At 44.5% G+C, this 22848-nt stretch overlaps 3 protein-coding genes and 1 long non-coding RNA gene across 4 annotated transcripts; all 4 read left to right on the top strand.

The window, feature by feature from the left end:
* The first annotated feature begins 724 nt into the window (after positions 1-724).
* Positions 725-1823, top strand: LOC119895049. The gene is made up of 3 exons (XR_005443020.1): positions 725-1491; positions 1600-1712; positions 1805-1823. It is a non-coding gene; the product is annotated as an uncharacterized LOC119895049 (long non-coding RNA).
* A 6-nt stretch (positions 1824-1829) lies between these two features.
* LOC119895042 lies at positions 1830-3200 on the top strand. The gene is made up of 2 exons (XM_038707836.1): positions 1830-1857; positions 1989-3200. The coding sequence occupies exons 1-2, from the start codon at positions 1846-1848 to the stop codon at positions 3108-3110; spliced, it is 1134 nt and encodes a 377-aa protein (XP_038563764.1). The 5' UTR covers positions 1830-1845; the 3' UTR covers positions 3111-3200.
* A 5727-nt stretch (positions 3201-8927) lies between these two features.
* Positions 8928-11405, top strand: LOC119895034. Its single transcript, XM_038707823.1, has 4 exons — positions 8928-9694; positions 9803-9915; positions 10008-10062; positions 10194-11405. The coding sequence occupies exons 1-4, from the start codon at positions 9608-9610 to the stop codon at positions 11313-11315; spliced, it is 1377 nt and encodes a 458-aa protein (XP_038563751.1). The 5' UTR covers positions 8928-9607; the 3' UTR covers positions 11316-11405.
* A 5714-nt stretch (positions 11406-17119) lies between these two features.
* LOC119895025 lies at positions 17120-19597 on the top strand. The gene is made up of 4 exons (XM_038707812.1): positions 17120-17886; positions 17995-18107; positions 18200-18254; positions 18386-19597. Exons 1-4 carry the CDS (start codon positions 17800-17802, stop codon positions 19505-19507), a joined length of 1377 nt encoding a protein of 458 aa, XP_038563740.1. The 5' UTR covers positions 17120-17799; the 3' UTR covers positions 19508-19597.
* The last annotated feature ends 3251 nt before the right edge of the window (positions 19598-22848 follow it).

Raw genomic sequence — 22848 nt, 5'->3', positions numbered from 1 at the left:
AAGCTTGCAATGCAATTTAAATATAGAAGACAACTGTGTTGTCCAAAAAAAGTAACTTAAAGTAAAAACAAATAAGCTACTGATTACTGCATTATATTATATTTTATGTTCTGAATTGTCACCTGCCACCAATCCTGCCCCAATCTTGTGCAACGTCTTGTTTCGTCACACACTTGATCTAAGCCCTTAAATGGAAGGATGGTGTATTGGTGAGGGTGTCTGACCGATTTTGGTGGGCCGCCTGAGACAAAAATGCCAGGGCCAATTTTTTTTTGTCCCAGTGCAGCTCTGTCTGGGGCTGCACATTTCTGTGACTGAGAAGTACTTTTTGGCAAACAAAACATATTTATTCATACATAGACCATAAGACATTGAATATTCCTTACTCAGTGCAATTAAAATGTTTTAGGGTTAGTTTTGTATTTTGTTACCTTCATCAGGTGTGACCAAATTGTTACATTCATTCATAAGCTGACGCTTTTATCCAAAGAAATTTTGAATTGCAATTTATGTCAAAGGTTGCAAGCCTCTGGAGCAACTAGGACTTAAGCGTCTTGCTCAGGGAAATATTGGTGGACGTGTCACAGCGGGGAGTTGAACCTGTGTCTCTCACACCAAAGGCATGCGTCTTATCCACTGCTCCATCACCACCCCTTACCACTCTTCCAATACTGACTTTTAGTTTCAAAATTGATTTCGTAATCGTTATTGTAATTTTCACACATACATTAAAGTCAATAGGACCTTTAACAATAAAAAAGTAAAGCCAATCACAGAAAGTGCTCAGGAATAGTAATTTGAACAGTGGGTATTTAACATGCAGTTGTGTCTAATTGATGTTTTTAAAATTTTTCAATGGCAAAAAAGTTATACACTTGTTAGTAGGATCAATTCATTGTTGGTTTTTGGTCTTTTAATGTGATTTATCGACAATAAGATAGATAAAGAGTATTCCCGGCCAAATCCTTTTAACTCAAGCTTAAACATATTCCGACAATGATTTCTAAATGGTAAATAATATAACCATTTGTCTGTAATCAGCAGCCACTTGACAGTTTGTGGTATTTAAGACTCTTAAATTCCTGTCAGAGATGCATTTGTGATGAAAATACAAGGGGCTTAGTGAAAGCTAATAGGACACTCATTTTGGTTGCTGATTCCCTAATTTGCATATTAGTTCCATGCTTTGCTTTGTTGTGTTCTGTGAAGGAACCTTCACCATTATTATCGTGTTGATGTCACCTAGTTCTACATTCCGTACACTGTGAATTTGAGGTGCTTTTGTAGATTCTCCATCACTTGGTGTCTGAAAGCTCAGCTATCCAGTCCCTCTGAAAAGACAGTTGTTCACTTGTTCACTGCGTTCAGCAAAATTGTTTATTCAAACCTGTTCAAAACTCAAACATGGAAGCCCACATCATTTTTCAACAAGTCCAAAAGATGAGACCATCCTGCTTCTCTGTAGAAGAGCAATGTTGCTACAAAGCAGAGGTAAGTTCCTGTACATGTAAAAGTGCACTGTTCATTATTTATGTTACATTGCATAATATGGTGTTTCTGTGAGCTGTTAAACTGTACTGTACCGAATCTGTGTTGCAGAAAATGATGCTGAGGCAGTTTATGCTCTTGAAGCAGCGGGGGCAAGTTCCACGTTATTTATCTGTCAGAGACATGAAGACCTGGCTGTTGAGAGGAAGAAGCTTCCTGGAGGAGTGAGTCAAACTGATCATTGGTTTAACTGTTACACTGGCAGAAACACGTTAAATTAGAGCATTTTAAAATACAGTGTTTTTTATTTTTGCAGGTTTCTGGAAACAAATGAGTACTGGGGAAAGGGACCTGTTCATGGCTGAATTGGTACGTAAAATATAGAGGATCTAGAGACTTGAGAGCAATATTTTAATGTTAACTGTTTAGTTTCATGTAAAAATAGTCTACTGTCAGCTCCATTATGCTCCTGGTGTGACTAAAAAGTGTGTTGTTGACAGGCCTGGACCACAGCGAGGCACTTCTGTCTCGCTCAGATGGAAGAAGAGCTCCTGGAGGAACTGAACAAAGAAAAGCAGCTTTCACAGCTGTTGAGCAGGGAGGTCACACTGGAGGGCCTTGAGATGTTTGTCTCAGTCGTCCACCCAGCAGCAGAGGAGGATGTAAAAACCTTCCTTCCATCTATGCACGCCAAACTGCTAAGAATTTTCGGAGGCATTCAGATCAACAGCGGTCCACTCTCTGAAGGGGACACAAAACCAGCAGAGCTCTTGGAGCTTGAACAGAGTGCTGCGTCCCTGGTGCCAGAGGTGGTGGACATTGCTCTCAAGTTCCTCCTGGAGGAACCAGAGCTAAAAGACAAATGTAAACTTGCCAGTGCTGAGATTGGCAAACTTCTGACTAACTCAGCAGCTCCTTGCCTTTCTCAGTTTGGATCTGTGTCAAGAACTGTTGTGCTTAGCGTCTGCACTAGAGCTGCCCGATCCATTGTGAAAGCCATCTTTGAGAGGTTCGACCAGCGCTCCAAGTCCTTCCACCAGATGGACTATGATGAGAGTGATTTCTCTGCCGGATACGGTGCCATCTTTGCTATCCAGGAAATGGTCAAAGAAAAGTACCTTCGGCTCTTCGCCTCAGAGGAGCAGGAAGGGGCACTTCTTGAGAAGAGAGAGGTTTCTCCACAAGTGCATGAAAATATGGCCACTGCTCCAAACGATGTGACCGAGGACACAGTCTTGGTCAAATCGGGTACCAGTGTGGCTGTGTTCATGGCTGATGAGCCGGAAGAACTGCAGCAGGAAGATGTGAAGGAATCGCACACAGAAGAAACCCTGGTTCAGGACACTGCCATCCAGAACATGGACCACGGAGTGCGAACAGATACATCCACCCACAGTCACGCTGGCCTCTGGAGTTCAGAGAGACTGGATGACCAACTACTGGAGAAGAAGGAAACCTCCCAAGGAGTCCCTGGGGATGAAGAGTTGGCCATTATGCAATATCATTTGACTGAGGTATCATCGTCAGTCAACTGTTTGAAGAGAAAGAAGGGAGTGCGTGCCTTCTTCCGTGGTGTGTGGAAGATGATGACATGCTGCTTTAGTGTATCCACAATGGACTAAAGCATTGTGCATGCACCTTGCTCCCTTCACCCTGTTCCCCTCATCCCCTCATCCCTGCTCTCCCCTGCTCTCCCTGCTCCCCTCATCCCTGCTTCCATCATCCCTGCTCCCCTCATCCCTGCTTCCATCACCCTCCCTGCTTCCATCATCCCTGCTTCCCTCATCCCTGCTTCCCTCATCCCTGCTTCCATCATCCCTGCTCCCCTCATCCCTGCTTCCCTCATCCCTGCTTCCCTCATCCCTGCTCCCCCTGCTCCCCTCATCCCTTCACCTCCTTCACCCTTCTGGATGCAGCTCAAGTTCATCAAGTTGGTTACCAGAGCCAATATCCCCACTTGTTCAGTGGACCCCATGCCTACTATCATGGTCAAGGCATGCCTCTCTAACCTCTGTCCCATCACAGTGGACATCATAAACACTTCTCTGGTATCTGGCTCGGTACCCTCCTGCTTCAAAACAGCTGCCGTTACTCCTATTCTCAAAAAGCCCAGTTTGGACCCGGATGACCTCAACAACTACCGTCCGATCTCCAACCTTCCCTTCATGAGCAAAATTGTGGAAAGAGCAGTTGCCGCCCAACTTCATCAACACATGTCCCACTATGATCCCTATGAAACCTTCAGTCTGGCTTCAGAGCACATCACAGCACTGAGACCGCCCTCATCAAAATCACTAAGTTCCCCTCATCCCTTCATCCTACTCCCCTCATCCTTCACCCTTCTGGATGCAGCTCAAGTTCGTCAAGTTGGTTACCAGAGCCAAGATCTCCACTTGTTCAGTGGACCCCATGCCTACTATCATGGTCAAGGCATGCCTCTCTAACCTCTGTCCCATCAGTGGGAATCATAAACACTTCTCTGGTATCTGGCTCGGTACCCTCCTGCTTCAAAACAGCTGCCGTTACTCCTATTCTCAAAAAGCCCAGTTTGGACACGGATGACCTCAACAACTACCGTCCGATCTCCAACCTTCCCTTCATGGTCTCAGTTTCCACTGTTATGCTGATGACACAGCTGTATATCAGCACCAAACCATCCACTCAGCTTCCCCCTCTGTCACTTGTTAACTGTTTGAAATAAAAACCTGGATGTCATCCAATCTACTCAAGCTGAAGAGCAGCAAAACGGAGCTAATGGTAGTGGCTCCCAAGACGCTGCTCCTGAGGGTAGGTGATCTACTCCTCAAAGTGGATGGTTGCTCCATCTCTCCATCCCAAGAAGTCCGCAACCTTGGTGTCATCTTGGACTCCACCCTTTCCTTCCAGTCACATGTCAAAATTATTACCAAATCTGCTTTCTACCACCTCAAAAACATCTCCAGACTTTGATCATCACTCTCAGACTCTGTGGCAGAGTCTCTCATCCATGCTTTCATCACCTCCCGCCTGGACTACTGTAACGGTGTCCTGTATGGGGTACCCAGCAAGGTCCTGGACAGGCTACAATATGTCCAGAACTCGGCTGCCAGGGTTCTCACCCACACACACACACTAGGTCGTGGCAGCACATCACCCCAATCCTCACTCAGCTTCACTGGCTGCCGGTCAAATTCCGCATCACCTACAAAATCCTACTCCTCACCTATAAATCTCTCCATGCCACTGCCCCCCAGTACCTACTGGGCCTTCTCCACTCCTACTCCCCCTCACGGAACCTGCGGTCCCCCGACAAGGGCCTGCTCTCTGTCCCCCCACCAGACTGCGGACTTTTCGGGATAGAGGCTTCGTGTCGCAGCCCCCACCCTCTGGAAGTCCATCCCCACAGAGATACGAAATGCTCCCTCTCTGGACACCTTCAAAAAACCCCTAAAAATCCAGCTCTTCACAAATTCAACCCTGAATGACCTTTTATTGCTCTGTCTCTGCAATTATATGTAAAGCGTCCTTGGGGTCTCGTGAAAGGCGCTATATAAATACAAGTTATTGTTATCATTATTATTATTATTATCCCTGCTCCCCTCATCCCTTCATCCCCTCATCCTTCCATCCCTGCTCCCCTCATCCCTTCATCCCCGCTCCCCTCCTCCACTTATCCCTTCCTTCCCAATCAGGAGCACAGCTCTCTCATGTCTCATCTAGGGACCGTCTGGGGGGGCTTGAAATAAACTCAGGTGAAAAACACTTCCAAGACAGAACCCCAAAACGGAGTCTCCTCCACCCGGTCTTCTGTACACCCTCCCAGACCAGCCTAAAGAGAGGACATCCTTCTTCCACCATCATCCTTCCCCTCTATATGCATTAATCCATCCTCCATAATCAATGCATTCCAAATTTGCATGTACTGCACATGTACAATGTGCTTGTGAAAAAGAAGGGAGTGCGTGCCTTCTTCTGTGCTGGCTGGAAGATGATGACATGCTGCTTTAGTGCATCCACTAAGGGCTGAATCTCAGCAATCTCTCTACAATAAGTTTTAAATACTGTCTGGCTGCCATGCCTCGATTTTGAGAATCTGGCTTGTTTAATTACAATAAAAATCCATGGATTACTTTTATTTCAGCATTTATTCATTTAGTCTTTTTAGTGTTTGTCTGTTTGATTGAATAACAAAACTAAATCTATACCATTAAGTCTGAACCAGAGCTGGAAGATAAGTTGCCAGTGCTGAGCTTAGCAAACTACGTGTGAACCAGTGGTAGTTCAACATGGCACCTCATGGTAAAGGACTCTGAGGATCTGAAAAAAAGAAATTGCTGCTCTACATAAAGATAGCCTAGGCTATAAGGCAAGGCAAGTTTATTTGTATAGCACATTTCAACAACAAGGTCATTCAAAGTGCTTTACATAAAACATAAAAGCCACAGGGAAATATAAAAAAAAGTTTAAAAGCAGCATAGGGAAATTTCAAAAAATACACATTAAAAGTTACAGTGCAGTGTACAATCAGGGTTAAGAGTTAAATGGAAAATAAAATACTGGAATGTTTGACTGTTCAAGAAGATTGCCAAGATCCTGAAACTGAGCTGCAGCACGGTGGCCAAGACCACACAGCGGTTCAACAGAACGGGTTCCACAAAGAACAAGGCTCACCCTGATCAACCAGTAGAAGTTGAGTGCACATGTGTTACATCACATCAGACAACAGCGGCATTAGTGGTGTAGGAAAACCTTCATTTTTATTTCTTCACCGGCAGGACTGGCAAAACATACACAAACTGTCCGTCAAGCAGCACCGGGAACACACACACTCTTAATCCGACCAGGGCTACGTCTAATAACTGCCACTTCTTCTAATGTGGCTTTCTGACATATTGAGGGGATGAGGGGAGCAGGGGGAGCAGGGATGATGGGAGCAGGCAGCAACATCGATTTTGATGCATTGTTTTTTTTTGTAGTGTCACATTTTAAGAAACTCACATTTGTCCCTACAAAAAATGGCTTCTTCACAAAATCTGCTGTATAAATATCATACATTAATATTTTTTTCCACTTTAAACGAGTCAATATTTCAAAGCTACTTCAGCCTGAAATATACATATCGAATATTATGTTTGGGGGATCCCTTTAAATGTCACTATGTTTAAATAACGCCACGATGACGGGCAGCAACATTGCTTTTGATGCATTTATGCATCTTTTCTGCAGTCGCAGTTTAAAGTTCATAATCTTAGCTTACAAAGACATATGATCATTTCCAGATCCTCCTGTGTGCCGTCTCCTCCTCCACTACTGCTCATACTATCAGGTACACCTGTTCAATTGTTTATCGACACAAATAGCTGGTCAGCCAATCACATGGCTGCAACTTAATGCATTTAGGCACAAAGATGTCAAGACAACTTGCTGAAGTTGTGCATCAGAATGGGGAAGAAAGGAGATTTCACCACATGTATCTGATCTTCCCAATATGAGTGTAATTTGCCTGGTCCTCTACGCTCTGACATATTCACAAGGACACGGTCATCTGGAGAAAGCACTGAGCTCTGCCTCTGATCATAGTATATTTTTCCTCTTGTCCTAGTCTTTGTAATGGTTCTGGTTGCAATATCATTTGCTTCTTTCATTGAATTACGTCCTTCTCTTCATCAATCCTAAAGATCAAGTCAATTGGCAAATGGGGCTTTCAACCAAAAACAAAAAGAAAACAGAGTATTCTGTTGCCTTGCTGGTGGTGCAGTTGTAAGCATGTACACTTTATTCACATAGTCACTCCAATTTCCCTTTTACTCCTCATCCAAGGTCCGCAGCATCGATAACAAGGTGCGATTAAATCTTTGGCTGGGTTCCCTTGTGTTTTGGAGTTGGCCACACCAGTGTACTTTTGCAACTGTCTGAATTACTGGTTCTCAAATTATTTTCCTTGATCGTGATGTATTTTAGCAGGGAAGCCAAATTTGAAAGTTTGAAATTTCAAAGTCATTCAAAATTTTATCTGATTTGTTACGGGTTGGGTAGGCTTGGGCAAATTTAATGAAGTTGTCAATCACTAAGCAGTAAGCCTCTTCTAAAGATGATGCACAAGAAAGCCCGCAAACAGTTTGCTGAAGACAAGCAGACTAAGGACATGGATTACTGGAACCATGTGCTGTGGTCTGATGAGACCAAGGTAAATTTATTTGGTTCAGATGGTTTCAAGCATGTGTGGCGGCAACCAGGTGAGGAGTACAAAGACAAGTGTGTCTTGCCTACAGTCAAGCATGGTGGTGGGAGGGTCATGGTCTGGGGCCAGGGCTGGACGCACCTTTGGGGCCAGTGTGACGTAAATTATGTATTTATATAACTGTTTTTAAAAATGAGCCTACGATTTTCTATACTGACACTGGGCCGGTCCAATCACATCTCTTACTAGCCCCCACCCCCTCTGCTCACTGTTTCTTGCGCTACGGCTGCCGCCAAATGCGCGAAAATAACCGCGTTAGTGAGTGACAAAGTGACAGGGCTGAGGGAGAGAGAGAGCAGGAAGAGAGTGGAGGTGAAGCGGTAAACATGGAGTAGCTCAGCCTGTAGGGAGGGAGGGTCATTTACACTGGGGACATGTAGGCTACCCACCACTTTTAGAAAGCATTTGTTAAAAATATTCCTGAAAAATAGCTTGAACCAAGAAATGTTAATTAACAAATAAAAATGCTATGAAAAAGGTTTATTTGCACAATAAGCTTGCAATGCAATTTAAATATAGAAGACAACTGTGTTGTCCAAAAAAAGTAACTTAAAGTAAAAACAATAATAAGCTACTGATTACTGCATTATATATATTTTTATGTTCTGAATTGTCACCTGCCACCAATCCTGCCCCAATCTTGTGCAACGTCTTGTTTCGTCACACACTTAATCTAAGCCCTTAAATGGAAGGATGGTGTATTGGTGAGGGGTGTCTGACCGATTTTGGTGGGCCGCCTGAGACAAAAATGCCAGGGCCAATTTTTTTTGTCCCAGTGCAGCTCTGTCTGGGGCTGCACATTTCTGTGACTGAGAAGTACTTTTTGGCAAAAAAAACATATTTATTCATACATAGACCATAAGACATTGAATATTCCTTACTCAGTGCAATTAAAATGTTTTAGGGTTAGTTTTGTATTTTGTTACCTTCATCAGGTGTGACCAAATTGTTACATTCATTCATAAGCTGACGCTTTTATCCAAAGAAATTTTGAATTGCAATTTATGTCAAAGGTTGCAAGCCTCTGGAGCAACTAGGACTTAAGCGTCTTGCTCAGGGAAATATTGGTGGACGTGTCACAGCGGGGAGTTGAACCTGTGTCTCTCACACCAAAGGCATGCGTCTTATCCACTGCTCCATCACCACCCCTTACCACTCTTCCAATACTGACTTTTAGTTTCAAAATTGATTTCGTAATCGTTATTGTAATTTTCACACATACATTAAAGTCAATAGGACCTTTAACAATAAAAAAGTAAAGCCAATCACAGAAAGTGCTCAGGAATAGTAATTTGAACAGTGGGTATTTAACATGCAGTTGTGTCTAATTGATGTTTTTAAAATTTTTCAATGGCAAAAAAGTTATACACTTGTTAGTAGGATCAATTCATTGTTGGTTTTTGGTCTTTTAATGTGATTTATCGACAATAAGATAGATAAAGAGTATTCCCGGCCAAATCCTTTTAACTCAAGCTTAAACATATTCCGACAATGATTTCTAAATGGTAAATAATATAACCATTTGTCTGTAATCAGCAGCCACTTGACAGTTTGTGGTATTTAAGACTCTTAAATTCCTGTCAGAGATGCATTTGTGATGAAAATACAAGGGGCTTAGTGAAAGCTAATAGGACACTCATTTTGGTTGCTGATTCCCTAATTTGCATATTAGTTCCATGCTTTGCTTTGTTGTGTTCTGTGAAGGAACCTTCACCATTATTATCGTGTTGATGTCACCTAGTTCTACATTCCGTACACTGTGAATTTGAGGTGCTTTTGTAGATTCTCCATCACTTGGTGTCTGAAAGCTCAGCTATCCAGTCCCTCTGAAAAGACAGTTGTTCACTTGTTCACTGCGTTCAGCAAAATTGTTTATTCAAACCTGTTCAAAACTCAAACATGGAAGCCCACATCATTTTTCAACAAGTCCAAAAGATGAGACCATCCTGCTTCTCTGTAGAAGAGCAATGTTGCTACAAAGCAGAGGTAAGTTCCTGTACATGTAAAAGTGCACTGTTCATTATTTATGTTACATTGCATAATATGGTGTTTCTGTGAGCTGTTAAACTGTACTGTACCGAATCTGTGTTGCAGAAAATGATGCTGAGGCAGTTTATGCTCTTGAAGCAGCGGGGGCAAGTTCCACGTTATTTATCTGTCAGAGACATGAAGACCTGGCTGTTGAGAGGAAGAAGCTTCCTGGAGGAGTGAGTCAAACTGATCATTGGTTTAACTGTTACACTGGCAGAAACACGTTAAATTAGAGCATTTTAAAATACAGTGTTTTTTATTTTTGCAGGTTTCTGGAAACAAATGAGAGTACTGGGGAAAGGGACCTGTTCATGGCTGAATTGGTACGTAAAATATAGAGGATCTAGAGACTTGAGAGCAATATTTTAATGTTAACTGTTTAGTTTCATGTAAAAATAGTCTACTGTCAGCTCCATTATGCTCCTGGTGTGACTAAAAAGTGTGTTGTTGACAGGCCTGGACCACAGCGAGGCACTTCTGTCTCGCTCAGATGGAAGAAGAGCTCCTGGAGGAACTGAACAAAGAAAAGCAGCTTTCACAGCTGTTGAGCAGGGAGGTCACACTGGAGGGCCTTGAGATGTTTGTCTCAGTCGTCCACCCAGCAGCAGAGGAGGATGTAAAAACCTTCCTTCCATCTATGCACGCCAAACTGCTAAGAATTTTCGGAGGCATTCAGATCAACAGCGGTCCACTCTCTGAAGGGGACACAAAACCAGCAGAGCTCTTGGAGCTTGAACAGAGTGCTGCGTCCCTGGTGCCAGAGGTGGTGGACATTGCTCTCAAGTTCCTCCTGGAGGAACCAGAGCTAAAAGACAAATGTAAACTTGCCAGTGCTGAGATTGGCAAACTTCTGACTAACTCAGCAGCTCCTTGCCTTTCTCAGTTTGGATCTGTGTCAAGAACTGTTGTGCTTAGCGTCTGCACTAGAGCTGCCCGATCCATTGTGAAAGCCATCTTTGAGAGGTTCGACCAGCGCTCCAAGTCCTTCCACCAGATGGACTATGATGAGAGTGATTTCTCTGCCGGATACGGTGCCATCTTTGCTATCCAGGAAATGGTCAAAGAAAAGTACCTTCGGCTCTTCGCCTCAGAGGAGCAGGAAGGGGCACTTCTTGAGAAGAGAGAGGTTTCTCCACAAGTGCATGAAAATATGGCCACTGCTCCAAACGATGTGACCGAGGACACAGTCTTGGTCAAATCGGGTACCAGTGTGGCTGTGTTCATGGCTGATGAGCCGGAAGAACTGCAGCAGGAAGATGTGAAGGAATCGCACACAGAAGAAACCCTGGTTCAGGACACTGCCATCCAGAACATGGACCACGGAGTGCGAACAGATACATCCACCCACAGTCACGCTGGCCTCTGGAGTTCAGAGAGACTGGATGACCAACTACTGGAGAAGAAGGAAACCTCCCAAGGAGTCCCTGGGGATGAAGAGTTGGCCATTATGCAATATCATTTGACTGAGGTATCATCGTCAGTCAACTGTTTGAAGAGAAAGAAGGGAGTGCGTGCCTTCTTCCGTGGTGTGTGGAAGATGATGACATGCTGCTTTAGTGTATCCACAATGGACTAAAGCATTGTGCATGCACCTTGCTCCCTTCACCCTGTTCCCCTCATCCCCTCATCCCTGCTCTCCCCTGCTCTCCCTGCTCCCCTCATCCCTGCTTCCATCATCCCTGCTCCCCTCATCCCTGCTTCCCATCATCCCTGCTTCCCTCATCCCTGCTTCCCTCATCCCTGCTTCCATCATCCCTGCTCCCCTCATCCCTGCTTCCCTCATCCCTGCTTCCCTCATCCCTGCTCCCCCTGCTCCCCTCATCCCTTCACCTCCTTCACCCTTCTGGATGCAGCTCAAGTTCATCAAGTTGGTTACCAGAGCCAATATCCCCACTTGTTCAGTGGACCCCATGCCTACTATCATGGTCAAGGCATGCCTCTCTAACCTCTGTCCCATCACAGTGGACATCATAAACACTTCTCTGGTATCTGGCTCGGTACCCTCCTGCTTCAAAACAGCTGCCGTTACTCCTATTCTCAAAAAGCCCAGTTTGGACCCGGATGACCTCAACAACTACCGTCCGATCTCCAACCTTCCCTTCATGAGCAAAATTGTGGAAAGAGCAGTTGCCGCCCAACTTCATCAACACATGTCCCACTATGATCCCTATGAAACCTTCAGTCTGGCTTCAGAGCACATCACAGCACTGAGACCGCCCTCATCAAAATCACTAAGTTCCCCTCATCCCTTCATCCTACTCCCCTCATCCCTTCACCCTTCTGGATGCAGCTCAAGTTCGTCAAGTTGGTTACCAGAGCCAAGATCTCCACTTGTTCAGTGGACCCCATGCCTACTATCATGGTCAAGGCATGCCTCTCTAACCTCTGTCCCATCACAGTGGGAATCATAAACACTTCTCTGGTATCTGGCTCGGTACCCTCCTGCTTCAAAACAGCTGCCGTTACTCCTATTCTCAAAAAGCCCAGTTTGGACACGGATGACCTCAACAACTACCGTCCGATCTCCAACCTTCCCTTCATGGTCTCAGTTTCCACTGTTATGCTGATGACACAGCTGTATATCAGCACCAAACCATCCACTCAGCTTCCCCCTCTGTCACTTGTTAACTGTTTGAAATAAAAACCTGGATGTCATCCAATCTACTCAAGCTGAAGAGCAGCAAAACGGAGCTAATGGTAGTGGCTCCCAAGACGCTGCTCCTGAGGGTAGGTGATCTACTCCTCAAAGTGGATGGTTGCTCCATCTCTCCATCCCAAGAAGTCCGCAACCTTGGTGTCATCTTGGACTCCACCCTTTCCTTCCAGTCACATGTCAAAATTATTACCAAATCTGCTTTCTACCACCTCAAAAACATCTCCAGACTTTGATCATCACTCTCAGACTCTGTGGCAGAGTCTCTCATCCATGCTTTCATCACCTCCCGCCTGGACTACTGTAACGGTGTCCTGTATGGGGTACCCAGCAAGGTCCTGGACAGGCTACAATATGTCCAGAACTCGGCTGCCAGGGTTCTCACCCACACACACACTAGGTCGTGGCAGCACATCACCCCAATCCTCACTCAGCTTCACTGGCTGCCGGTCAAATTCCGCATCACCTACAAAATCCTACTCCTCACCTATAAATCTCTCCATGCCACTGCCCCCCAGTACCTACTGGGCCTTCTCCACTCCTACTCCCCCTCACGGAACCTGCGGACCCCCGACAAGGGCCTGCTCTCTGTCCCCCACACCAGACTGCGGACTTTTCGGGATAGAGGCTTCGTGTCGCAGCCCCCACCCTCTGGAAGTCCATCCCCACAGAGATACGAAATGCTCCCTTTCTGGACACCTTCAAAAAACCCCTAAAAATCCAGCTCTTCACAAATTCAACCCTGAATGACCTTTTATTGCTCTGTCTCTGCAATTATATGTAAAGCGTCCTTGGGGTCTCGTGAAAGGCGCTATATAAATACAAGTTATTGTTATCATTATTATTATTATTATCCCTGATCCCCTCATCCCTTCATCCCCTCATCCTTCCATCCCTGCTCCCCTCATCCCTTCATCCCCGCTCCCCTCCTCCACTTATCCCTTCCTTCCCAATCAGGAGCACAGCTCTCTCATGTCTCATCTAGGGACCGTCTGGGGGGGCTTGAAATAAACTCAGGTGAAAAACACTTCCAAGACAGAACCCCAAAACGGAGTCTCCTCCACCCGGTCTTCTGTACACCCTCCCAGACCAGCCTAAAGAGAGGACATCCTTCTTCCACCATCATCCTTCCCCTCTATATGCATTAATCCATCCTCCATAATCAATGCATTCCAAATTTGCATGTACTGCACATGTACAATGTGCTTGTGAAAAAGAAGGGAGTGCGTGCCTTCTTCTGTGCTGGCTGGAAGATGATGACATGCTGCTTTAGTGCATCCACTAAGGGCTGAATCTCAGCAATCTCTCTACAATAAGTTTTAAATACTGTCTGGCTGCCATGCCTCGATTTTGAGAATCTGGCTTGTTTAATTACAATAAAAATCCATGGATTACTTTTATTTCAGCATTTATTCATTTAGTCTTTTTAGTGTTTGTCTGTTTGATTGAATAACAAAACTAAATCTATACCATTAAGTCTGAACCAGAGCTGGAAGATAAGTTGCCAGTGCTGAGCTTAGCAAACTACGTGTGAACCAGTGGTAGTTCAACATGGCACCTCATGGTAAAGGACTCTGAGGATCTGAAAAAAAGAAATTGCTGCTCTACATAAAGATAGCCTAGGCTATAAGGCAAGGCAAGTTTATTTGTATAGCACATTTCAACAACAAGGTCATTCAAAGTGCTTTACATAAAACATAAAAGCCACAGGGAAATATAAAAAAAAGTTTAAAAGCAGCATAGGGAAATTTCAAAAAATACACATTAAAAGTTACAGTGCAGTGTACAATCAGGGTTAAGAGTTAAATGGAAAATAAAATACTGGAATGTTTGACTGTTCAAGAAGATTGCCAAGATCCTGAAACTGAGCTGCAGCACGGTGGCCAAGACCACACAGCGGTTCAACAGAACGGGTTCCACAAAGAACAAGGCTCACCCTGATCAACCAGTAGAAGTTGAGTGCACATGTGTTACATCACATCAGACAACAGCGGCATTAGTGGTGTAGGAAAACCTTCATTTTTATTTCTTCACCGGCAGGACTGGCAAAACATACACAAACTGTCCGTCAAGCAGCACCGGGAACACACACACTCTTAATCCGACCAGGGCTACGTCTAATAACTGCCACTTCTTCTAATGTGGCTTTCTGACATATTGAGGGGATGAGGGGAGCAGGGGGAGCAGGGATGATGGGAGCAGGCAGCAACATCGATTTTGATGCATTGTTTTTTTTTGTAGTGTCACATTTTAAGAAACTCACATTTGTCCCTACAAAAAATGGCTTCTTCACAAAATCTGCTGTATAAATATCATACATTAATATTTTTTTCCACTTTAAACGAGTCAATATTTCAAAGCTACTTCAGCCTGAAATATACATATCGAATATTATGTTTGGGGGATCCCTTTAAATGTCACTATGTTTAAATAACGCCACGATGACGGGCAGCAACATTGCTTTTGATGCATTTATGCATCTTTTCTGCAGTCGCAGTTTAAAGTTCATAATCTTAGCTTACAAAGACATATGATCATTTCCAGATCCTCCTGTGTGCCGTCTCCTCCTCCACTACTGCTCATACTATCAGGTACACCTGTTCAATTGTTTATCGACACAAATAGCTGGTCAGCCAATCACATGGCTGCAACTTAATGCATTTAGGCACAAAGATGTCAAGACAACTTGCTGAAGTTGTGCATCAGAATGGGGAAGAAAGGAGATTTCACCACATGTATCTGATCTTCCCAATATGAGTGTAATTTGCCTGGTCCTCTACGCTCTGACATATTCACAAGGACACGGTCATCTGGAGAAAGCACTGAGCTCTGCCTCTGATCATAGTATATTTTTCCTCTTGTCCTAGTCTTTGTAATGGTTCTGGTTGCAATATCATTTGCTTCTTTCATTGAATTACGTCCTTCTCTTCATCAATCCTAAAGATCAAGTCAATTGGCAAATGGGGCTTTCAACCAAAAACAAAAAGAAAACAGAGTATTCTGTTGCCTTGCTGGTGGTGCAGTTGTAAGCATGTACACTTTATTCACATAGTCACTCCAATTTCCCTTTTACTCCTCATCCAAGGTCCGCAGCATCGATAACAAGGTGCGATTAAATCTTTGGCTGGGTTCCCTTGTGTTTTGGAGTTGGCCACACCAGTGTACTTTTGCAACTGTCTGAATTACTGGTTCTCAAATTATTTTCCTTGATCGTGATGTATTTTAGCAGGGAAGCCAAATTTGAAAGTTTGAAATTTCAAAGTCATTCAAAATTTTATCTGATTTGTTACGGGTTGGGTAGGCTTGGGCAAATTTAATGAAGTTGTCAATCACTAAGCAGTAAGCCTCTTCTAAAGATGATGCACAAGAAAGCCCGCAAACAGTTTGCTGAAGACAAGCAGACTAAGGACATGGATTACTGGAACCATGTGCTGTGGTCTGATGAGACCAAGGTAAATTTATTTGGTTCAGATGGTTTCAAGCATGTGTGGCGGCAACCAGGTGAGGAGTACAAAGACAAGTGTGTCTTGCCTACAGTCAAGCATGGTGGTGGGAGGGTCATGGTCTGGGGCCAGGGCTGGACGCACCTTTGGGGCCAGTGTGACGTAAATTATGTATTTATATAACTGTTTTTAAAAATGAGCCTACGATTTTCTATACTGACACTGGGCCGGTCCAATCACATCTCTTACTAGCCCCCACCCCCTCTGCTCACTGTTTCTTGCGCTACGGCTGCCGCCAAATGCGCGAAAATAACCGCGTTAGTGAGTGACAAAGTGACAGGGCCGAGGGAGAGAGAGAGCAGGAAGAGAGTGGAGGTGAAGCGGTAAACATGGAGTAGCTCAGCCTGTAGGGAGGGAGGGTCATTTACACTGGGGACATGTAGGCTACCCACCACTTTTAGAAAGCATTTGTTAAAAATATTCCTGAAAAATAGCTTGAACCAAGAAATGTTAATTAACAAATAAAAATGCTATGAAAAAGGTTTATTTGCACAATAAGCTTGCAATGCAATTTAAATATAGAAGAAAACTGTGTTGTCCAAAAAAAGTAACTTAAGGTAAAAACAATAATAAGCTACTGATTACTGCATTATATTATATTTTTATGTTCTGAATTGTCACCTGCCACCAATCCTGCCCCAATCTTGTGCAACGTCTTGTTTCGTCACACACTTAATCTAAGCCCTTAAATGGAAGGATGGTGTATTGGTGAGGGGTGTCTGACCGATTTTGGTGGGCCGCCTGGGCCAAAAATGCCAGGGCCAATTTTTTTTTGTCCCAGTGCAGCTCTGTCTGGGGCTGCACATTTCTGTGACTGAGAAGTACTTTTTGGCAAACAAAACATATTTATTCATACATAGACCATAAGACATTGAATATTCCTTACTCAGTGCAATTAAAATGTTTTAGGGTTAGTTTTGTATTTTGTTACCTTCATCAGGTGTGACCAAATTGTTACATTCATTCATAAGCTGACGCTTTTATCCAAAGAAATTTTGAATTGCAATTTATGTCAAAGGTTGCAAGCCTCTGGAGCAACTAGGACTTAAGCATCTTGCTCAGGGAAATATTGGTGGACGTGTCACAGCGGGGAGTTGAACCTGTGTCTCTCACACCAAAGGCATGCGTCTTATCCACTGCTCCATCACCACCCCTTACCACTCTTCCAATACTGACTTTTAGTTTCAAAATTGATTTCGTAATCGTTATTGTAATTTTCACACATACATTAAAGTCAATAGGACCTTTAACAATAAAAAAGTAAAGCCAATCACAGAAAGTGCTCAGGAATAGTAATTTGAACAGTGGGTATTTAACATGCAGTTGTGTCTAATTGATGTTTTTAAAATTTTTCAATGGCAAAAAAGTTATACACTTGTTAGTAGGATCAATTCATTGTTGGTTTTTGGTCTTTTAATGTGATTTATCGACAATAAGATAGATAAAGAGTATTCCCGGCCAAATCCTTTTAACTCAAGCTTAAACATATTCCGACAATGATTTCTAAATGGTAAATAATATAACCATTTGTCTGTAATCAGCAGCCACTTGACAGTTTGTGGTATTTAAGACTCTTAAATTCCTGTCAGAGATGCATTTGTGATGAAAATACAAGGGGCTTAGTGAAAGCTAATAGGACACTCATTTTGGTTGCTGATTCCCTAATTTGCATATTAGTTCCATGCTTTGCTTTGTTGTGTTCTGTGAAGGAACCTTCACCATTATTATCGTGTTGATGTCACCTAGTTCTACATTCCGTACACTGTGAATTTGAGGTGCTTTTGTAGATTCTCCATCACTTGGTGTCTGAAAGCTCAGCTATCCAGTCCCTCTGAAAAGACAGTTGTTCACTTGTTCACTGCGTTCAGCAAAATTGTTTATTCAAACCTGTTCAAAACTCAAACATGGAAGCCCACATCATTTTTCAACAAGTCCAAAAGATGAGACCATCCTGCTTCTCTGTAGAAGAGCAATGTTGCTACAAAGCAGAGGTAAGTTCCTGTACATGTAAAAGTGCACTGTTCATTATTTATGTTACATTGCATAATATGGTGTTTCTGTGAGCTGTTAAACTGTACTGTACCGAATCTGTGTTGCAGAAAATGATGCTGAGGCAGTTTATGCTCTTGAAGCAGCGGGGGCAAGTTCCACGTTATTTATCTGTCAGAGACATGAAGACCTGGCTGTTGAGAGGAAGAAGCTTCCTGGAGGAGTGAGTCAAACTGATCATTGGTTTAACTGTTACACTGGCAGAAACACGTTAAATTAGAGCATTTTAAAATACAGTGTTTTTTATTTTTGCAGGTTTCTGGAAACAAATGAGAGTACTGGGGAAAGGGACCTGTTCATGGCTGAATTGGTACGTAAAATATAGAGGATCTAGAGACTTGAGAGCAATATTTTAATGTTAACTGTTTAGTTTCATGTAAAAATAGTCTACTGTCAGCTCCATTATGCTCCTGGTGTGACTAAAAAGTGTGTTGTTGACAGGCCTGGACCACAGCGAGGCACTTCTGTCTCGCTCAGATGGAAGAAGAGCTCCTGGAGGAACTGAACAAAGAAAAGCAGCTTTCACAGCTGTTGAGCAGGGAGGTCACACTGGAGGGCCTTGAGATGTTTGTCTCAGTCGTCCACCCAGCAGCAGAGGAGGATGTAAAAACCTTCCTTCCATCTATGCACGCCAAACTGCTAAGAATTTTCGGAGGCATTCAGATCAACAGCGGTCCACTCTCTGAAGGGGACACAAAACCAGCAGAGCTCTTGGAGCTTGAACAGAGTGCTGCGTCCCTGGTGCCAGAGGTGGTGGACATTGCTCTCAAGTTCCTCCTGGAGGAACCAGAGCTAAAAGACAAATGTAAACTTGCCAGTGCTGAGATTGGCAAACTTCTGACTAACTCAGCAGCTCCTTGCCTTTCTCAGTTTGGATCTGTGTCAAGAACTGTTGTGCTTAGCGTCTGCACTAGAGCTGCCCGATCCATTGTGAAAGCCATCTTTGAGAGGTTCGACCAGCGCTCCAAGTCCTTCCACCAGATGGACTATGATGAGAGTGATTTCTCTGCCGGATACGGTGCCATCTTTGCTATCCAGGAAATGGTCAAAGAAAAGTACCTTCGGCTCTTCGCCTCAGAGGAGCAGGAAGGGGCACTTCTTGAGAAGAGAGAGGTTTCTCCACAAGTGCATGAAAATATGGCCACTGCTCCAAACGATGTGACCGAGGACACAGTCTTGGTCAAATCGGGTACCAGTGTGGCTGTGTTCATGGCTGATGAGCCGGAAGAACTGCAGCAGGAAGATGTGAAGGAATCGCACACAGAAGAAACCCTGGTTCAGGACACTGCCATCCAGAACATGGACCACGGAGTGCGAACAGATACATCCACCCACAGTCACGCTGGCCTCTGGAGTTCAGAGAGACTGGATGACCAACTACTGGAGAAGAAGGAAACCTCCCAAGGAGTCCCTGGGGATGAAGAGTTGGCCATTATGCAATATCATTTGACTGAGGTATCATCGTCAGTCAACTGTTTGAAGAGAAAGAAGGGAGTGCGTGCCTTCTTCCGTGGTGTGTGGAAGATGATGACATGCTGCTTTAGTGTATCCACAATGGACTAAAGCATTGTGCATGCACCTTGCTCCCTTCACCCTGTTCCCCTCATCCCCTCATCCCTGCTCTCCCCTGCTCTCCCTGCTCCCCTCATCCCTGCTTCCATCATCCCTGCTCCCCTCATCCCTGCTTCCATCATCCCTGCTTCCCTCATCCCTGCTTCCCTCATCCCTGCTTCCATCATCCCTGCTCCCCTCATCCCTGCTTCCCTCATCCCTGCTTCCCTCATCCCTGCTCCCCCTGCTCCCCTCATCCCTTCACCTCCTTCACCCTTCTGGATGCAGCTCAAGTTCATCAAGTTGGTTACCAGAGCCAATATCCCCACTTGTTCAGTGGACCCCATGCCTACTATCATGGTCAAGGCATGCCTCTCTAACCTCTGTCCCATCACAGTGGACATCATAAACACTTCTCTGGTATCTGGCTCGGTACCCTCCTGCTTCAAAACAGCTGCCGTTACTCCTATTCTCAAAAAGCCCAGTTTGGACCCGGATGACCTCAACAACTACCGTCCGATCTCCAACCTTCCCTTCATGAGCAAAATTGTGGAAAGAGCAGTTGCCGCCCAACTTCATCAACACATGTCCCACTATGATCCCTATGAAACCTTCAGTCTGGCTTCAGAGCACATCACAGCACTGAGACCGCCCTCAAAAAATCACTATCCTACTCCCCTCATCCCTTCACCCTTCTGGATGCAGCTCAAGTTCGTCAAGTTGGTTACCAGAGCCAAGATCTCCACTTGTTCAGTGGACCCCATGCCTACTATCATGGTCAAGGCATGCCTCTCTAACCTCTGTCCCATCACAGTGGGAATCATAAACACTTCTCTGGTATCTGGCTCGGTACCCTCCTGCTTCAAACAGCTGCCGTTACTCCTATTCTCAAAAAGCCCAGTTTGGACACGGATGACCTCAACAACTACCGTCCGATCTCCAACCTTCCCTTCATGGTCTCAGTTTCCACTGTTATGCTGATGACACAGCTGTATATCAGCACCAAACCATCCACTCAGCTTCCCCCTCTGTCACTTGTTAACTGTTTGAAATAAAAACCTGGATGTCATCCAATCTACTCAAGCTGAAGAGCAGCAAAACGGAGCTAATGGTAGTGGCTCCCAAGACGCTGCTCCTGAGGGTAGGTGATCTACTCCTCAAAGTGGATGGTTGCTCCATCTCTCCATCCCAAGAAGTCCGCAACCTTGGTGTCATCTTGGACTCCACCCTTTCCTTCCAGTCACATGTCAAAATTATTACCAAATCTGCTTTCTACCACCTCAAAAACATCTCCAGACTTTGATCATCACTCTCAGACTCTGTGGCAGAGTCTCTCATCCATGCTTTCATCACCTCCCGCCTGGACTACTGTAACGGTGTCCTGTATGGGGTACCCAGCAAGGTCCTGGACAGGCTACAATATGTCCAGAACTCGGCTGCCAGGGTTCTCACCCACACACACACACTAGGTCGTGGCAGCACATCACCCCAATCCTCACTCAGCTTCACTGGCTGCCGGTCAAATTCCGCATCACCTACAAAATCCTACTCCTCACCTATAAATCTCTCCATGCCACTGCCCCCCAGTACCTACTGGGCCTTCTCCACTCCTACTCCCCCTCACGGAACCTGCGGTCCCCCGACAAGGGCCTGCTCTCTGTCCCCCACACCAGACTGCGGACTTTTCGGGATAGAGGCTTCAGTGTCGCAGCCCCCACCCTCTGGAAGTCCATCCCCACAGAGATCCGAAATGCTCCCTCTCTGGACACCTTCAAAAAACCCCTAAAAATCCAGCTCTTCACAAATTCAACCCTGAATGACCTTTTATTGCTCTGTCTCTGCAATTATATGTAAAGCGTCCTTGGGGTCTCGTGAAAGGCGCTATATAAATACAAGTTATTGTTATTATTATCATTATTATTATTATTATCCCTGCTCCCCTCATCCCTTCATCCCCTCATCCTTCCATCCCTGCTCCCCTCATCCCTTCATCCCCGCTCCCCTCCTCCACTTATCCCTTCCTTCCCAATCAGGAGCACAGCTCTCTCATGTCTCATCTAGGGACCGTCTGGGGGGGCTTGAAATAAACTCAGGTGAAAAACACTTCCAAGACAGAACCCCAAAACGGAGTCTCCTCCACCCGGTCTTCTGTACACCCTCCCAGACCAGCCTAAAGAGAGGACATCCTTCTTCCACCATCATCCTTCCCCTCTATATGCATTAATCCATCCTCCATAATCAATGCATTCCAAATTTGCATGTACTGCACATGTACAATGTGCTTGTGAAAAAGAAGGGAGTGCGTGCCTTCTTCTGTGCTGGCTGGAAGATGATGACATGCTGCTTTAGTGCATCCACTAAGGGCTGAATCTCAGCAATCTCTCTACAATAAGTTTTAAATACTGTCTGGCTGCCATGCCTCGATTTTGAGAATCTGGCTTGTTTAATTACAATAAAAATCCATGGATTACTTTTATTTCAGCATTTATTCATTTAGTCTTTTTAGTGTTTGTCTGTTTGATTGAATAACAAAACTAAATCTATACCATTAAGTCTGAACCAGAGCTGGAAGACAAGTTGCCAGTGCTGAGCTTAGCAAACTACGTGTGAACCAGTGGTAGTTCAACATGGCACCTCATGGTAAAGGACTCTGAGGATCTGAAAAAAAGAAATTGCTGCTCTACATAAAGATAGCCTAGGCTATAAGGCAAGGCAAGTTTATTTGTATAGCACATTTCAACAACAAGGTCATTCAAAGTGCTTTACATAAAACATAAAAGCCACAGGGAAATATAAAAAAAAGTTTAAAAGCAGCATAGGGAAATTTCAAAAAATACACATTAAAAGTTACAGTGCAGTGTACAATCAGGGTTAAGAGTTAAATGGAAAATAAAATACTGGAATGTTTGACTGTTCAAGAAGATTGCCAAGATCCTGAAACTGAGCTGCAGCACGGTGGCCAAGACCATACAGCGGTTCAACAGAACGGGTTCCACAAAGAACAAGGCTCACCCTGATCAACCAGTAGAAGTTGAGTGCACATGTGTTACATCACATCAGACAACAGCGGCATTAGTGGTGTAGGAAAACCTTCATTTTTATTTCTTCACCGGCAGGACTGGCAAAACATACACAAACTGTCCGTCAAGCAGCACCGGGAACACACACACTCTTAATCCGACCAGGGCTACGTCTAATAACTGCCACTTCTTCTAATGTGGCTTTCTGACATATTGAGGGGATGAGGGGAGCAGGGGGAGCAGGGATGATGGGAGCAGGCAGCAACATCGATTTTGATGCATTGTTTTTTTTTGTAGTGTCACATTTTAAGAAACTCACATTTGTCCCTACAA

Source organism: Micropterus salmoides, unplaced genomic scaffold, assembly GCF_014851395.1.
Source record: "Micropterus salmoides isolate LMB-PRFRI ecotype aquatic unplaced genomic scaffold, ASM1485139v1 Ms_hic_scaffold_10, whole genome shotgun sequence".
Taxonomy (NCBI): domain Eukaryota; kingdom Metazoa; phylum Chordata; class Actinopteri; order Centrarchiformes; family Centrarchidae; genus Micropterus; species Micropterus salmoides.
Note: the sequence above shows the minus strand (reverse complement) of the source record. Positions and strands in the feature narration are given on the sequence as shown.

Bases quoted from the DNA above. Each gene is read 5' to 3' on its own strand.
- LOC119895025 (XM_038707812.1), top strand. From the start codon at position 17,800: ATGGAAGCCCACATCATTTTTCAACAAGTCCAAAAGATGAGACCATCC. The intron at 17,887-17,994 runs GTAAGTTCCTGT...TCTGTGTTGCAG, and splicing joins AATGTTGCTACAAAGCAGAG to AAAATGATGCTGAGGCAGTT. The intron at 18,108-18,199 runs GTGAGTCAAACT...TTATTTTTGCAG, and splicing joins GGAAGAAGCTTCCTGGAGGA to GTTTCTGGAAACAAATGAGA.
- LOC119895034 (XM_038707823.1), top strand. From the start codon at position 9,608: ATGGAAGCCCACATCATTTTTCAACAAGTCCAAAAGATGAGACCATCC. The intron at 9,695-9,802 runs GTAAGTTCCTGT...TCTGTGTTGCAG, and splicing joins AATGTTGCTACAAAGCAGAG to AAAATGATGCTGAGGCAGTT. The intron at 10,063-10,193 runs GTACGTAAAATA...TGTTGTTGACAG, and splicing joins ACCTGTTCATGGCTGAATTG to GCCTGGACCACAGCGAGGCA.